Source organism: Quercus robur, chromosome 2, assembly GCF_932294415.1.
Source record: "Quercus robur chromosome 2, dhQueRobu3.1, whole genome shotgun sequence".
Classification (NCBI taxonomy): Eukaryota; Viridiplantae; Streptophyta; class Magnoliopsida; order Fagales; family Fagaceae; genus Quercus; species Quercus robur.
The window spans coordinates 86365264-86381645 of NC_065535.1; the positions used below are offsets into that span (position 1 = coordinate 86365264).

At 37.7% G+C, this 16382-nt stretch overlaps 2 protein-coding genes across 4 annotated transcripts; both read left to right on the plus strand.

Moving 5' to 3' along the window:
- Nucleotides 1–487: 487 nt before the first annotated feature.
- Nucleotides 488–7468, plus strand: LOC126715550 (uncharacterized). Of its 3 annotated transcripts, none has more exons than XM_050416198.1 (11): nt 488–778; nt 1203–1280; nt 3125–3218; nt 4433–4507; nt 4603–4639; nt 5780–5863; nt 5975–6035; nt 6185–6291; nt 6392–6457; nt 6955–7091; nt 7211–7468. In XM_050416198.1, exons 1-10 carry the CDS (start codon nt 697–699, stop codon nt 7048–7050), a joined length of 780 nt encoding a protein of 259 aa, XP_050272155.1. In that variant the 5' UTR covers nt 488–696; the 3' UTR covers nt 7051–7091; nt 7211–7468. The 3 variants fall into 3 exon arrangements, with proteins under 3 accessions (XP_050272155.1, XP_050272154.1, XP_050272156.1); XM_050416197.1 differs by having other exon boundaries at nt 489–778; nt 1200–1280; XM_050416199.1 differs by lacking the exon at nt 1203–1280 and having other exon boundaries at nt 490–778.
- Nucleotides 7469–9003: 1535 nt separating this feature from the next.
- Nucleotides 9004–10908, plus strand: LOC126715552 (class V chitinase CHIT5a-like). The gene is made up of 2 exons (XM_050416200.1): nt 9004–10186; nt 10734–10908. The coding sequence occupies exons 1-2, from the start codon at nt 9115–9117 to the stop codon at nt 10760–10762; spliced, it is 1101 nt and encodes a 366-aa protein (XP_050272157.1). The 5' UTR covers nt 9004–9114; the 3' UTR covers nt 10763–10908.
- Nucleotides 10909–16382: the final 5474 nt, after the last annotated feature.

Sequence of the window (16382 nt, forward strand, 5' to 3'; positions counted from 1 at the left end):
TACGCAGTTCATTTTTCTTTGTGACAAGTTAAAATATTCAACCTTAATGATCTTGCTCTTTACCCAATAGTGATTGAAAAAAATTATTTATTTACAATCCTCCTCAAAATTCAATTAAATTAGCTGAATAATTAGAACTAATTTAATTCACAAAATTTCACAATATCTTCCGTTAAATATCTAAATTTGTAAACTACAAAAAAAAAAAAAAAAACATTTATTACGTGGATATATATATAATTTTTTTTTCTCAATCAAATAGGGTAGATTTTTTCCGATTATGTTTTGAGTTATGTTAATCCAATTTGGATTAGGAGAATTCTAATTAAAATTGTGAGAACTAGTTGGAGTTGGAAGAGGAGTAAAGAGTGATGAAAGTAGAAGTAGTAGCAGGCTTTGCACGTGCCAAAACGCGCATGTCGGTGCGAAGCAAATACGAGTCCGACCCTTCATCCCTTCTCTTTCTTTTTTCTTCTGTAGCAAAATCCAAATACTATAAATTAAACCCATCCAAAGTCCAAAAACCCCTCACGCTCTCTCTCTAGCTCTCACTCTCTCTCTTTTTTATTAAAAAAGAAAAGAAAAATTGTTTCTGTCAATTAGGGTTTGACAAAATTGTGGTGGATTCGAGTTTTGGTCATCGAAACCAACGGTTGTGATTTTGTGTTCTTTGATTCGAAGAAGAAGAAGAGAAAGATGCCTCGTACATCAAAACGAAAAGCGGCCCCACCAAGTTCAGCATCCGTCAAATCTTCTGACTCCCTTTCTGTTCGTCCCGGTACTGAATCCCAACCCCCCAAATTTTTTCTCTCTGTTTGTTTCCCGAGAAAAAAAAAAAAAACCCATATAAAAATTTCAGCTTTAACTAATTTACTCATTATAAAAAAGAAAAAGAAAAAGAAAAAGGAACTAATTCAAGATGATTTCTTTAAATCCGTTAAATTTTACGTTGCTGGGTGTAAGCTGGTTTTGCTGTTTGGTTTTTCTTTTTTTGAAATTTAATTTATTGAAAGTAAATTATAGTCAATGGTATTGTAATGTAAATGTGATCAACTTTATTTGTTATCCTTTTAAAGTTTGTGTAAAAGAAAATTGATGGATTTGGTTGAAAAGTGTGGTTGAATTTATGATATATTGTTGAGAGATTCTGGGTTTGACAAAATTGTGGCTGATTGATTTTGGTGTGTTGAATTGAGAAGTAGAGAAGAAGCCTCGCACATCAAAACGAAAAGCGGCCGCACCAAGCTCAGAATCCGTCAAATCTTCTTCTGTTCGTTCCGGTACTCAATCCAATTCCCCCCCCCCCCCAAAATTCTCTTCTTGATTTTCCCCTCCTCCTGTTTGTTTCCCTAGAAAACGCAGGAAGATAATACCCATAAAAAAAAACATAGACATTAATGTGTATTTGGGGGGACTAATTTATGTATTATGAAAAGAAAAAAAAAAGTATTGACTAATTTTAGATGTTGGAGAAATCCTTGGCTGAGTTAAACTTACTTACCCAAATAAAAAATAAAAATTAAATAACTTGTAGTCAATTTGGTAAGTGGTTGGGTAGTATAATGTAAATAGATCAACTTCTATTGTTTTCCTTTTAAAATTTGTCTTCTTTTTTCTTTTTTTTGTTCCCATGAGATTATAATGTTGCCCTCTTGTTCTTGATATATATATGTAAGCATAAAAAAAGAACTGATATTAATCAAAATAAGTCAAAAGGGGACCAAAACCAAACTCCTTTTGCTGAATCAAAGCACTGGCACTCGTGACATGAGTGCACTGCACTACTGTCCTCACCTCCTGTAAATTACCTAACCTCTCACTTTATGCACAATTGTTGCTCTAGGCCAACCAAAATTTGCCACATGTACTTGCTGATCCTACTTGTTTTCCACACATGCATGAAAGAATTTACTTGTAGGATACTATTATGATCTTTTCCCTTTTTAAAGTTTTTATCAATTTTATGAAATTACTGTCTTACCCTTCATCTGTATTTGCCAAAGGGGTTTGGCTTGATACTCTAGTGGAGATGATATGTGGCTCTACGCTTAGGACATTCACATTAGCTCGTGTTAAAACTTTTATCTATTTTAGCGTAAGAACCTATTTTTTTATATTTTACCTAACCACTTTTCAAAACACCCACATCAAATTATCTATTCTAAGTTCTATTTCATTAAAATATCAATTTTCTTGATTTTTTTGATTGTTTTGCTTTCTTTACACATCATAACCACCATCCACTCTCTTCCTTCATCCTTGGGAAAATGGGAAACACAAAGAAAGAATAAAAGACTAAAATGCACAACAACAATGCTTGTGTATATTTGCATAAGTACTGCAGTTGTGGGTGTTTTTTTGGGTTGATTGGGCAAAATTTGGCCTTTATGCTATTTTACAACATCGGATGCAAATGCTCTTAGTATGTCTAATGGAATTCATCAAAGTGTCATTATGGAACACGTCAACTTATCAAAAAATAGGGGTCATGGAACATTTGGTTTTTTGTTGATCATGTTGGGGTAGAATGGGGGCCAAACACTTATATTTTGATATATATATATATATTCAATAATTTGATAATTAACCTTGTGACTATTCTATATTGACATCATCAATGTCATTAATTTATTAAAGGACTAACCTATGCTTCTAGATGATACTTGAATTATGAGTAGTGTTCATATTGATTACTGTCCTTGCATTATTTATGTAAATGTAAATAATACACCCTTGAACTGACTCATAGGTGAGGGGGAGCGTTAGAATAGTGGTTAAGTGATAAAACACACATTTCTTATCAGCTAAGTTTTTGGGAATAGTGGTACTTTATGAATGTGCATCTCTCTTTTAATCAAAATATAGTGCAAAAGCCTATGTTTTCAGATGCTTTATCGTTTGTTGGTATAAGCTTTGACTAATGAATATTTTTTAAGCAAAGTCTGCGTATCATTAAGAAAAATGAAGCAAATAATTTTGTTAAATGTTTCTAGTGGTTACTTGATAGATATTTGATTGTGAAGTGTATGGTTTTACTATCATTTGATTGAGCTCTTCATGTTTTATCTACATTATTAAGTATACTGTTCTTACTATCATTCTGTATCATGTTATTAATCCTCAGGTAAAGCTGGAGCAGTTAAAGCTGTAACAAAGGAGGTGGATCGGATAGATCAACTATTTGATTCATATGCAAATAAGGATTTAGGCTTGATTGAGTAAGTGATATATACAAATTTGTGTTTGTTGTCAGGCTACTGATATCTTCAGAGCTGATAATTTTAATGTAGTGATTTTATATTGGTATCCAACATGTTTGAGCAGTAACGTGATTTTCCCATTGTGTGGTTGTTAGTTGTTCAGCTTGTGGCTTGCACTGCATCCTGATACCATAACTGATCTTGTTTCATTTGTGGCCTTTATTGTGGGATCATGTCATCTAACTTCTGCTCATGCAACAATGTCAGCTCCCAGAAGGGTTTCTCTTACTATTTAAGTACCTGTAGACTGCAGGATGCTTGCTCTCATTATGAAATTTGAATTGCACACTTTAGATACTACATGATTGTAACTGGTAATGAGCTCCAATCAACTAATTGGAGTGACCAAAACTGGATATGGATTATGGATTCAACTTACTATTTACATAATTGAGTAAAAGAGTTTCTTGACATTCCCAAGGCAACTTTCTGTGTATCAAAAATTTCCTTTGTCCAGACTTTAATCTAATAGTCCATCATTGTTCATGAATTTTAACCACTAGGCTATGGATGCTTGACTTGTTACTATGTCTACTTTTAAGAATTATTCGTTTATATTGTATATCTACAATTAAGTGTGATATTGCTTTACATATAAAGAAATTATACATTTACATTAACACCATGGGCATGTGCTCTATTTGTGGATATCTTTGGAATGGGTGAGCTCTAGTCCATTAGGTTTGTCAACCCAGGTCAAAGATATCCTTACTGACCCCTCAAAACATCTTTTTTCATTCTTATTTATCATTTTATGGTTTCAAGCCCATCTGTGCCATGATTTTCTAAAGAAAATTGATTGCATTAAGGAAAACTCTGCTAATTTTAACCCAATTTCCTTTGTACTCAAGCATAATTATGTACTCAAACAAATGATTGAGAGGTCTGTTTTTGAGTGGATGACTATTTTGGCCAGTATCCAATCACCTTTTTTTATAAAAAAAATTCCTAGACCCTCTGAATTTGAGATTGTATTTTTTTGAGAAGTAGGCCAATGCGCATATTGCGTATCTGACATATCTCCTCTTTTATATAAAATTATTTGACTTATAAAAAAATTCCTTGATTTCCTGGCCAGCATGAATTGCTAAAGTTGATGTGACTGTAATTGATCAAATGTGCATCATTAAATGATTACTGATTTCCTTGTGCTGTTATATATGCTTGAACAGTCCAGAAGGAGTTGAAACACTTTGTTCTGGCATGGGAGTGCAGCATACTGATGTTAGGATATTGATGCTCGCTTGGTATGTTGTTTTTCGTGTACATGTTATTCTGTCCATACTTCATTCTGATTTATATCTTATGTTTATTATAAATTTGTCTTGTTTTCATTTAACAGGAAAATGAAAGCTAAAAAGCAGGGTTATTTTTCTAAGGTAAGCCTGAGAATTGCTGTGGCTATTAACTACTAGAACATATTGCCATTGGGCTTACATGTCTTCTTATATCCTGGTTGTCAACTCTTTGATGTGCATACTTCATATAAGGAATGTATAACTTTTCTGATGGGTAATGAAAGAATCCACACACGTGCACTTTTGTACCCACATACGTATAATATATGAGACATCCCAAGACTTTCTAGTAAAGGAGAAAGATAATGAAAACTGACCACCAAAGTTATGAAAAAGAGCCTTTTAACTGAAAAGAAAACACCCCCCAAACTTCATATATCACTCGTTCACAAACATCTCCTCCCTATGAAAACTTAAATTTTTATAAAACAGATGAGTTCTAGATTTTTGCAACAAATCAAGCATGCTTAAATCTCTCCCTTTAAAACTCTAAAGATGGTCTTCTAAGTTTTGAGATGCCCTAGTGAAAGGAGTGAATATTCAAAACTGTCATACCAATGTATGTGGTAAAAACCTATATGCCAACATTGAGGAAGATCACCCAGCGACATTGGGATCACCCATGACAGTCCAATCTGAGGGGAAAGAGTAAAGACGGGATAGAATGCAACCTAGCAATCATGGGCTACAAAGGACATAACTGAGAAGCACATCTTTGGACTTGGGAACAGTCGACTTTATCTTCTTATGTCCCACAGAGAGACTAGTAAGCAACTCCCAAGTGATCCAGGCTTGGTGAAAGCGCCTGTAAGAGCTTTAACGTGTTGCTTGTATTGTTCAAGCTTCTCTGGAATCTGGGGCTTACAAGCAATTATAAACCTGCCTTCTTCAGGCTAATGGTGGATATTAAACATGGATGACATTCTGTCCTGGACATGGTCTCATCGCACTATAACAGCGGTGTTATGGCTTATAATAGATGAGAGGAATCAGTTTGATCCCTTGTTTAAACCCCCCAAGTAGGGGTGGGTGCTAGCAGGCCATTGGTTGTTACTTATATTATCTTTAATACAACCTAAAATCGAGTTAACCATGACCTTGAAATATATATATCCCCTTTACTATTCTTTTAATCAATTGTTACAGCTTCTTGAATTTCCTTTGGTAATATTTTTTGATTTGTTCATCGAAATGTTATGATCAATATCCTCCATTTATTAGGATGAGTGGCGAACTGGACTAAAAGCTCTAAAGGTTGACAACCTTGAAAAATTAAAGAAAGCACTCCCAACCCTGGAGACCGAGGTACTTATGCTTTAAAGTCACATGGAATATTTAGTTCAGAAAGTAAACTGTTTGCTAATAAAAGACAGAAATGGAGGTTGGAACTGATCTTGATTTTTATGTGTAAAATAGGTGATGACGCCACCCAACTTTGAGGATTTCTATGCTTATGCATTTAAATACTGCCTAACTGGTGAGCTTGGCAGGCATCTGCCTTTTTTGAACATTTCATTGCACTCTGTTTTTCAAGACAATGTTCTTTTATCCTCTCTCTCTCTCTCTCTCACACACACACACACACACATATTTTTTTAGCCAATCTGACATTGATGAAATTTTCAGAAGAGATGCAAAAGTGTGTAGACGTTGAGACCATTTGTGAATTGCTGAATCTTGTTCTGGGTTCCCAATTCTGTGCCCAGGTTGATTCAATAACTGAGTATCTAAAGGTATTTTTCTTGTCTACGTGAATGTAGATTTTTTATGTTTTGTTATTTCGACATTTACCCCATGGTATGTTTTGTGACCCATGGAAGTGTTTTCTGGCAGTTCCAGAGTGATTACAGGGTGCTAACCATGGATCAGTGGGTTAACTTCTATCGTTTTTGCCATGAGGTAAGCAATTGTTTTTGCCATCATTCTGTCATCTTTTTTCTTGCACTGATCTCTGGGGAGTTGAATCACATAAAAAAGGAAGTAAATATAAATTTATGTTATAGTTAGTTTTTTTTTTTTTTTTTTTTTCTTTTTCAATACAATTATATCATCCTGATCAATGAAAATAAAGCGAAGAAGTGACATGTTCTTTTACTGTTTATGTCCAATACTGCTATAGAACAAGGAACACCGTGCAATGCTGTAAATGTCTTGTATTTGGATAGTTGTAATGTCATGTTTGAGTGGTTGCCTTTCCAAGATTATTTTTCAAATTATCATATTCTTGGGATTCATTTGGGGTAGTAGTAGGCATAATTATTTATTCTGTCTGTAAGAAATGCGTGACTATAACTTGATGCGGTAATTGATGGCAAGATATGATTAGCCCTTTTTATGCAGGTTCTTTCAATTAAATTACTCTTAAAAGTTTAAATCCTTCTCTTTATTGTTGGCAGATAAGTTTTCCTGATCTTCACAACTATGATTCCGACCAAGCTTGGCCTCTGATCCTTGATAGTTTTGTTGAATGGTTGAGAGAAAAGCGAAAGTAATTTCAGCACCTTTGGCCATCAGAAATCAATTCAGATAAATGGTAATCATATTTATATTTTCTCTTTCTTTTCGAAAATCAGTTGACATCTGACCAATTGGCTTTCAAACTAGAAGAATGAGGATTTATGGCTTTATATTAATATATACTTGGATCTGCAGGACTTTGCAAACTTTGAAGTAGGGATCATATCTAACAAACTATTTATACTGACAACATTGCTGAAGTTCGTTTCTCATTCAAAGCTGCAATTTTGTGATCTGGAGGTGCTTCAGGCATTCTTATTTTATTCTTGAGCATTGCAGTACTGTTTTTGTAACATCAAAATTTTTACTTAGGTTTCCCCTAGCCCCCGTTGACTGGTCAATAATAATTTTTTTAATTAGACATGAGTTATCAATGAATGCAGCATTTATTTATATTGGATTTTAAAAATGAATGCAGAAGATTTTTTTTTTTTTTTTTTGGAGAGATGAATGCAGAAGATTAATTCAACTAAAAATGGTTAACCTGCATTACTATCAAGATGCAGATGATTAATAATCCACATGATCATTTGCAGAATAACTAGACTCTAATTACAATTGACATACTTCTTTCGTAAATAGGTCAATTGTTAATCTTGTCATTTAGTATTTTACCAAAAGTACAAAAATGAGGTACAATATCTTAGATGCTGTTCTCTAAGTTTCCCTCTTAAGATTTGGTAATGTGGCTATTTAATTAAAAAATATACTTCATTCCATGAGAAAAAATCCAGATGGCAAAATCTTAAAAGAGAAACCTAAGGAATAACATCTAAGTACTGTACCTAGGTCTCACCCTTACCAAAATAAAGAATACCCTGTTTATGAAGCTAAAGGTTGCGTGTATTACACGTTGCAAGTTACAAGCTAAATGACTATAAGACTCTTCCACTTTCTATTGGCGATGCCACTCTCTTTCATTTGACACTTGAATTGATGCTGCTTTTTTTCAATTATCACTTAAATTGATGTCACTTTCTTTCAATTGTCACTTGAATTAGTTTGATGATAAAATGGGGTGAGCCACACAGGGTCTGTATCTTCGGTGCTATTCTTTAAGTTCTCCTCTTAAAATTCGGTCATGTAACTATTTAATTTAAAAATATACTTTAATCCCATGAGAAAAAATCTACATGGTAAAATTTTAAAAGAGAAATCTAAGGAATAACACCTAAGTACTGTACTTAATAGCCTTTTTGGATTGAGGGGGAAAGGAGGAGGAGTAGAGGGGAGTAGACTGAAAAAATGCTAATTTTAGGCTAAATTTACTCTACTCTACTCTACTTCCCCTCCCTTCCTCTCAATTCAAATGGACCATAAGTCTCACCCTTACCAAAATAAAGAATACCTTGTTTATAAAGCTGAAGATCGCGTGTATTGCAAGTTGCAAGCTACAAGCTAAATGACTATAAGATTCCTCCACTTTTTATAGGCGATGCCACTTTCTTTCAATTGTCACTTGAATTGATGCCACTTTCTTTCAACTGTCACTTGAATTAGTTTGATGATAAAATGGGGTGAGCCACAGGATTTGTTTGGGATTCATTTATTTTGTCGAAATTGAAATTTTTTTACTGAAAATACTATAGATAAAAGTAAAAATTAGTTAAAATAGTATAATAGGACTCATGAATAGTACCAAAAAGTGCATTGAGACTCATAAATAGTAGCAAAAATAAGCTGAATAATAAAATAAGTTGACTTTTTAATTTGGAGCCAAACGTACACGGAATTGAAATGACAAAATCCTATTGAAAATAAGAACCCATCTAATACTCATCAAATTATTCAAAAAAATAAAAATAAAAAATAAAAAACTAACACTCATCAAACAGTAGAGACATAGTAAATTTATGCGACCCAAACCTTATCAATGTAAATCCAAGAGAGCACTGTATATTGACGCAGCCAGAGCTTTCACACCTACCAGTATCATTAAGGTTATAATATATACTCCAATATATGATGCAATTGGCAAGGACCGAGACAAACCTTACTCTCCAGCCAAAGTCAACTTCGCCTTCACCATCGCCTATATCATGTTGAAACTTCCTGAAAGTACTTCACCATCTCCATCTACACCTCCTCGAGGTATCAAAGGTGGTTATTGGCCTTCGTGGCGAGCCGAAAAGTTTCCTCCCTCAGCAATCTCTACATCCTACTTCACTCACCTCTTTTATGCTTTTGTTGTGCCTGATGCCAATAGTTACCAATTTTTGATCACTCAGACTGATGACAAATGGATGAAAAACTTCACGGCCACCCTCCACGCCAAAACTCCTCGAGCAAACGCCTTCATATCCATTGGAGGTGGCACTGCAAGCCCACACACTTTCTCCAATATGGCAAGCAATCCAGATAGTCGTGCAGCCTTTATCAACTCCTCAGTCAGTGTGGCTAGGAAGTATGGCTTTGATGGGCTTGACCTCGATTGGGAATTTCCACATACTCCACAAGATATGTCAAATCTCTCATTACTCTTTAAAGAGTGGCATGAAGCTATTGAAAATGAGTCTTCTATCTCTGGAAAACCTCAGCTGTTTTTAAGTGCAGCAGTTTATTTTGCATCCAATTTTTTCCTATCCAACATAGCTAGAGCTTACCCTGTCGAAGCCATAAACAAATATGTTGATTTTGTTAGTCCCATGTGCTATGATTATCATGGAAGCTGGGACACTTCAGTCACTGCTGAACATGCTTTGCTTTATGACAAGGCCAGCAATATTAGCACTAGCTATGGCATTTCATCTTGGATCAAGGCTGGGATTCCGCCAAAGAAATTAGTCATGGGCCTGCCACTTTATGGAAGAACTTGGCAATTGAAAAGTCCAAGCGAGAATGGAATTGGAGCTCCTGCAGTTGGAACTGGGCCTGGCAATAATGGTGTTATGAAATTTATTGACATAGTGGAGTTCAATGTGACAAATGCTGAAGGTGTGGTGTTTGATGAGCAGACTGTATCGATGTACTCATATGCTGGAACCGATTGGATTGGGTACGATGGGCCAGCATCGATTGAGAAGAAGGTTGAATTTGCAAAGGCTCAAGGTCTTGGTGGGTATTTCTTCTGGGCCCTTGGGTATGACAAGGACTTCACACTTTCTAAAACAGGTAGATTTTTTTTTTTTTTACACCAATAAACACAAAATTTACAACCATTTCTACCACAGTTGAGGTGACTTTACGGTTAGTACTTAATTAAATACTAATAAAAGTGGTTTTAATGAAAGTGATTTTTTTTTTTTTAAATCACAATTTGCCATATCAATAATAGATGTGAAAAAGACTCTAAATTTTTTGTGTAAGTATATTTTATATTTTATTTTGTTGTGCTTGTGCGTTTACCAATTTGGAATGCCAATGACTATCATTTTAGCATTTTATTTGGACAAAAAAAAGCAGGAAAAATAAAAAATCTTTTACCCACCATCATATTTCATCAACAGGAATAGTTAAATTTCCATAGAATTGGAAATTCACTAATATATGAAGACTGAGGAGTATGATCCTCTTAATTAACTAGGATTCAAATACGTAGGCTGGTGGATTATTAATTTGTTAGCTATAATACTTTTAAAATGATTTTAGCCTTTAAGGAGCTAACTTTTACATGAGTTTTAGTTGCTACACTAATTCCATTGTGTTTGATATATGGCAGCTTCAGACACATGGGATGAAGAAATCTAATTTGTATGAATTGCTCTATGATCTTCATCTAATTTGTACGAATTGCTCTATGATGTATATGTACGTGCGTCACAAATAATTTGCAGTTGTATTATATACGTTTGTAAGACAGCTTTTTATTATTTATAAATAATGTTTCATATTTAGCTTCTTTGAGTGAAATGATAATTTTTATCCTTTCTAGAGCATATACAGATTTTGCACACCATAAGAGAGAAATTCACAAAATTATCTTTTTTTTTTTTTTTTTTTTTTTGAGGAAAAGGTAAGAAAGTTTTTTTTTAACTAAGAGAAAGGTCCGACTGGAATACATCAACCAAGTCATTGGGTAGTTCTTCTACCCACACATCAAAATCAGTAGTTATAACCGCTCTTCTAGCGAGGGCGTGGGCAAGCTTATTACCCCCCCTCTGTACATGCTTAAAGACTGATCTATGTAAATTAGAGCAAAGGCCCCGAATTTCCTCAATTACATGTCCAAAAAGAGTCAAATTTGCACCCGGATTGTTGATGGCCTGGATAATCCGCAAGGTGTCACCTTCAAATTCTACCTGGAAGAGGCTTAACTCTTGGGCAAACAGGGCTGCACGGCTGCACGCCAAAGCTTCAGCAAGGTGCACCGAGTGAGGTAGTTTGATCTTCTGGCTTAGTGCTACAATAATCTGTCCCAAATGGTCACGGATTGCCACCCCAATACCTGCTGACCCAGAACCATCAAAAACTGCAGCATCGAAGTTTGCTTTGAAGAAACCAGCCTGCGGAGGGCACCACTGCACCAGAACCGATCGTCTAGGAGGTGGCTGGGGTTCATGGATCTCAAAAAACTCCAGCACCAGCTCCTTTGCTCGCTTACAAATTTCATGAAAAGGCCATGTAGGTTGTTTCTCCCTCAATTTATTCTGTCTTTGCCATAAGCTCCAAGCCACCGTTGAAAACCAAGCCACATGAAAGACTGAACCTCTCTCAAGCACCGCTTCAAACAGGTCCATAAAGCTTCTAAAATGCTTCTTATAATACTCAGAAAAACCAACCTCAGATTTCCACACTGATTTAGCATGATCACATAGCCATAGTGCATGCAGATTTGTCTCTTGATACTCCTCACAGAGAGAACAAGACTCATCCAAGGGAATCTGGCGCTTGTGCAGATTTTCTTTAGTGGGCAAAGAGTCTTTTACTGCCCTCCACATGAAGTGTCTTATCTTATTTGGAGCCCGGATTCGCCATACACCTTTCCAAACCTTTGCCGAGTTGTCTGTAGAGGAAGAAGCTTGGACACTTGCCGTAACCTCCGAAACCAGCATTTTATAAGCACTTCTAACAGAGTAATCCCCATTTGAGGTGAGAGGCCAGACATAAGTATCGATTTGACAAAAGGGGCTAACATGAATCCTACTGATTTCCTCAGCTTCCCAAGGATAAAAGACAGTATTCAGCAGCTCCACATCCCAAGATTTTGAGTTTGGCAGAAAAAGGTCACTTACCCAGGTTACAGGCAAATTACTTCTCGATGATACAATCTTGCTAGTACTCAGATTTGGCACCCACCTTTGTTCCCAAATATTAATTGATCTTCCATCCCCTATCCGCCATACAGCCCCTTTCAAAATGACATCTCTGGCTTGGAGGATACTACGCCAGGCATAAGAGCATCTAGATGGAATGGCCGCATCAAAAATGGTCCCACCAGGAAAAAATTTAGCTTCAAACACCCTATAAGCTAAAGAATCCTTATGGTGAAACAATCTCCAAACCTGCTTAGCCAAAAGGGCATTATTGAACAATTGCAAGTCTCTAAACCCCATTCCTCCGACTGATTTTGAAGTGCATAGGGTACTCCATTTCACCCAATGGATTTTCCTAGCATCACCTTGCCCCCACCAAAATTTTCGGATCATGGCCTCAATATCCTTACATAAGCATCTTGGGAGCTTGAAAACATTCATGGAATAGGCCGGTATCGATTGAATGACTGCTTTGATCATTATTTCCTTGCCAGCTTGAGATAAGAGTTTTTCTTTCCAGCCTTGCATTCGTTTCCAAATGCGTTCCTTGATGTCTGTGAAGCATGCTTTCTTATTTCTCCCAACAAAGGAGGGGAGTCCTAGGTACTTCTCATAATGATGAATTGCTGGCACTCCAAGGGCTTGTTGTATGGCAGCCCATGCTGAGTCATCTGTGTTGTGGCTGAAAAATAAGGTGGTTTTATCCTTATTGATCATTTGACCCGACGCCACCTCATAAGTAGCCAGCAGCTCTTTAATCTTCTCACATTCTTCTAGAGTGGATCTACAGAATAATAAGCAGTCGTCTGCAAAGAAGAGATGTGTGAGCTTTGGACCACGTCTACAAATGGAAAAACCATGAATCTCCCCTGCATTTGCTGCTTGTTCAAGAATGGCATTTAGACCCTCAGCACAAAACAGAAATAGGAAGGGGGAAAGAGGATCCCCTTGTCTAATGCCCCTCGATGGGTGGATCATACCCTTAGGCTCACCATTCACTAGGATGGAGTAGGAGACTGTGGTGACACATTCCATGATCAGCGCAATCCAGGAAGTTGTGAAACCCATTTTAGTCATGATCTTCTCCAGAAAAGTCCATTCCACTCGATCGTATGCTTTGCTCATGTCGAGCTTAAGGGCCATAAAACTCTTTTTCCCAAGGCGACTAGTTGTCATGTGGTGTAAGGACTCAAAGGCTATCAACACATTATCTGTAATCATCCTGTTAGCAATAAAAGCACTTTGTGTTTCCGATATAATATTGTTCAGTAGAGGTTTAAGCCTATTAGCTATCACCTTACTAATTATCTTGTATATCACATTACACAGACTTATGGGTTGATATTCAGTTACTTTCTCAGGATTTTTAACCTTGGGAATTAAAGTAATAAAGGTGTGGTTGATGGATTTCAGAATAGAACCAGAATTTAAACTAGATAAGACTGCCTAAGTTATATCCATACCTATGTCCGGCCAATAGGTTTGGAAGAAAAGCGGCGGCATCCCATCTGGTCCAGGAGCTTTTAGGGGGACCATGTCCTTTATTGCAATTTCCACCTCCTCTGCTGTGTAAGTCTTGACCAGCTTCTCATTCATCTCCTCTGTCACCACTGCTTTAACCCCTTCCAGCACACGGTCTAAATGTTGTGGGTTTGAAGAGGTGAACAACTGAGTGTAATACTCTGTTAACAACTTGGAGACAACTCCCTCATCTCCCTGCCAAATCCCGGACTCATCCTTCAATCCCTTAATAAAATTCCTCCTTTTCCGTTGAGTTGCTGAACCATGGAAGAATTTCGTATTTCGATCACCACTTTGAATCCATTTAACATGTGCTCTCTGCCGCCACATTTGTTCCTCACGATCCAGTAAAAGATTCAATTCTGTTTTCAGCCGCCCCACCTCTTGAGGATTACCTCCGGTAAGAACATCTTCCTCTGCTTTCCATAGCAACTCCTTTGTGTTCTTTATCTCCTTTTTTGCATTCCCGAAATGGGATTTGCTCCACTTCTTAAGGCTCTTTTTGCACTTCTTTATTTTCCTTACAGCTTGATACATTGGCGAACCATCATGGTTTGAAGCCCACGCTCGAGCCACTGTATGGCCACACTTCGGATCAGTAAGCCAAATTGATTCGAACCTAAAGGGCTTTCGGCTCCACCGCTTCCTTTCTCCATCAGCATCAAGGCTCAGCAAGATGGGTCGATGATCAGAGGTGAAGCAGGATAAGTGTTTTACTCTGCCTGTAGGGAATTTGGCTAGCCAATCATAATTAGCGAAGCCCCGATCCAGCCACTCCCAAATCCATTCCCCTCCCCTTTTCCCATGCCAGGTGAATGCCGGACCTGAAAATCCCAAATCCACAAATTCACAAACATCCATAGCCTCACGGAAAGCCTGCATCAAGTTATGAGATCGTGGAGCGCCTCCTTTCTTCTCCCCAACTTGAAGTAACTCATTGAAATCGCCGATGCAGCACCACGGCAACCTCGGCTTTGAACTGAGCAACCTTAACATACTCCAACCTTCACATCGTCGACTAGTGTTGGGCTCACCATAGAACTCGGTCAACCTCCATGCCTCCTCTGTACCCCTGTTAACAATCGCATCTATGTGATAGTTTGAGAAACTATCCACCCAAATTGAAATCTCTGATCTCCACAACAGTGCCAAACCGCCTCCCCTATCTCTACTAGGGACAACGAACAAACCATCGAACTCCAACTCATACTTGATCTTCTTCATCTGTTCCAGATTAGACCACGTTTCAGATAAGAAGACGACCTTGGGACCTTGTGCTTGTACGATGTCGACAAGCTCTTGAACTGCTCGGCGGTTCCCAAGCCCCCGGCAGTTCCAGGCTAACGAACTCATTGAGCCCGGCGGGGCTAGTCTCCAGCCTCCGTCGATCTCTTTGTAATACCCACATCATACTTCTTCTTCCTCCCACCACTCTCTGCCTCATTCTCAAAAGCTACCTCAGCTCTTCTCTTTAAAGTCCCGTAGGATTTTTTTCCATTTGGGTCATCCAGTGGTTTCACCCAATTTGATTGACCCACAAAGGGATTTTGGGTCTCAAACTGGGCCTATTTATGCTCGTGACTAATCTGAGAACCTGCTTGAAAGGATGGGCCATCAGAGCATAAAGCAAGGCCCACTTGAGAAGTGTTGTATTGACCCAAGCCCCTGTTTGAAAGGCTTTTCAACCCTTCATTCTCCACGTCATCAAATTTTTTCAAATCTGCATCAATGTCCTCTAATTGCGCCTGAAATATATCCCCATAATTGATGATTCCCCGCTCCCTGTCCGTTACTGCATTCATGGAAAAATTTTCCGAAATTAATGAAGGTGCATTAACGTTGTCTTGGATTGGAGCATTTACCATAGAAGTTTGCCCCCGGTCAACTCTCCTCTCTGTCGGACCGTCATGGTGTGGTTGTTGCCGGTGGACCACTAGGATATGCTTTGGTATGGGACCCCTCTCCGATTCCATTTCCTTATCCTTCTCCCTGTTAGTTGACTCCTCCTCTACTCCTTCCCCTCTTCCAATTCCGGTCTCCTCAACGTCGTATCCCTCCACCCGAATCATCGTCTTACGAAAAGGATTAGGTGTGGTCGCTCATATCCAAGAACCGAACTGCTGGTCACCTTCTTTAAGCTTTCCTCTGCTTTTAGTCCATAGAGAACACTCCTTGTCACTGTGGGTAAGCCGTCCACACCAGTAACAAATGTTAGGTAGCCGTTCATATTTAAACCTTACCCAACCATCTTTTCCCCCGGCCAGAGATATCTTCCTTCCTCTACATAGTGGTTGAAGGATATTGATGTTGATCCTTAACCGGATGAAGTTAAAACCTCCTTGACTATCTTCATCAGATTCCGTCTCTTCAATGGTGCCCACCACTGATCCGATATCCTTGGCTATCCTGCGTGACATGCTACCCACCGGTAGGTCATGAATTTGAACCCAAAAGCTCGTGCGATCAAACACAGGAGAGCTGATGGATTCGCTTTTCTCCATCACTCGCAGGCCGATGAGATATTTGTCAAAAGACCAAGGTTCGCCCTGCAAAACCTTAACCACATCGGACTCATCTTCGAAAGTGAAGAGAAC

Bases quoted from the DNA above. Each gene is read 5' to 3' on its own strand.
- LOC126715552 (XM_050416200.1), top strand. From the start codon at position 9,115: ATGTTGAAACTTCCTGAAAGTACTTCACCATCTCCATCTACACCTCCT. The intron at 10,187-10,733 runs GTAGATTTTTTT...GATATATGGCAG, and splicing joins CTTCACACTTTCTAAAACAG to CTTCAGACACATGGGATGAA.
- LOC126715550 (XM_050416197.1), top strand. From the start codon at position 697: ATGCCTCGTACATCAAAACGAAAAGCGGCCCCACCAAGTTCAGCATCC. The intron at 4,508-4,602 runs GTATGTTGTTTT...TTCATTTAACAG, and splicing joins AGGATATTGATGCTCGCTTG to GAAAATGAAAGCTAAAAAGC. The intron at 6,458-6,954 runs GTAAGCAATTGT...TATTGTTGGCAG, and splicing joins TCTATCGTTTTTGCCATGAG to ATAAGTTTTCCTGATCTTCA.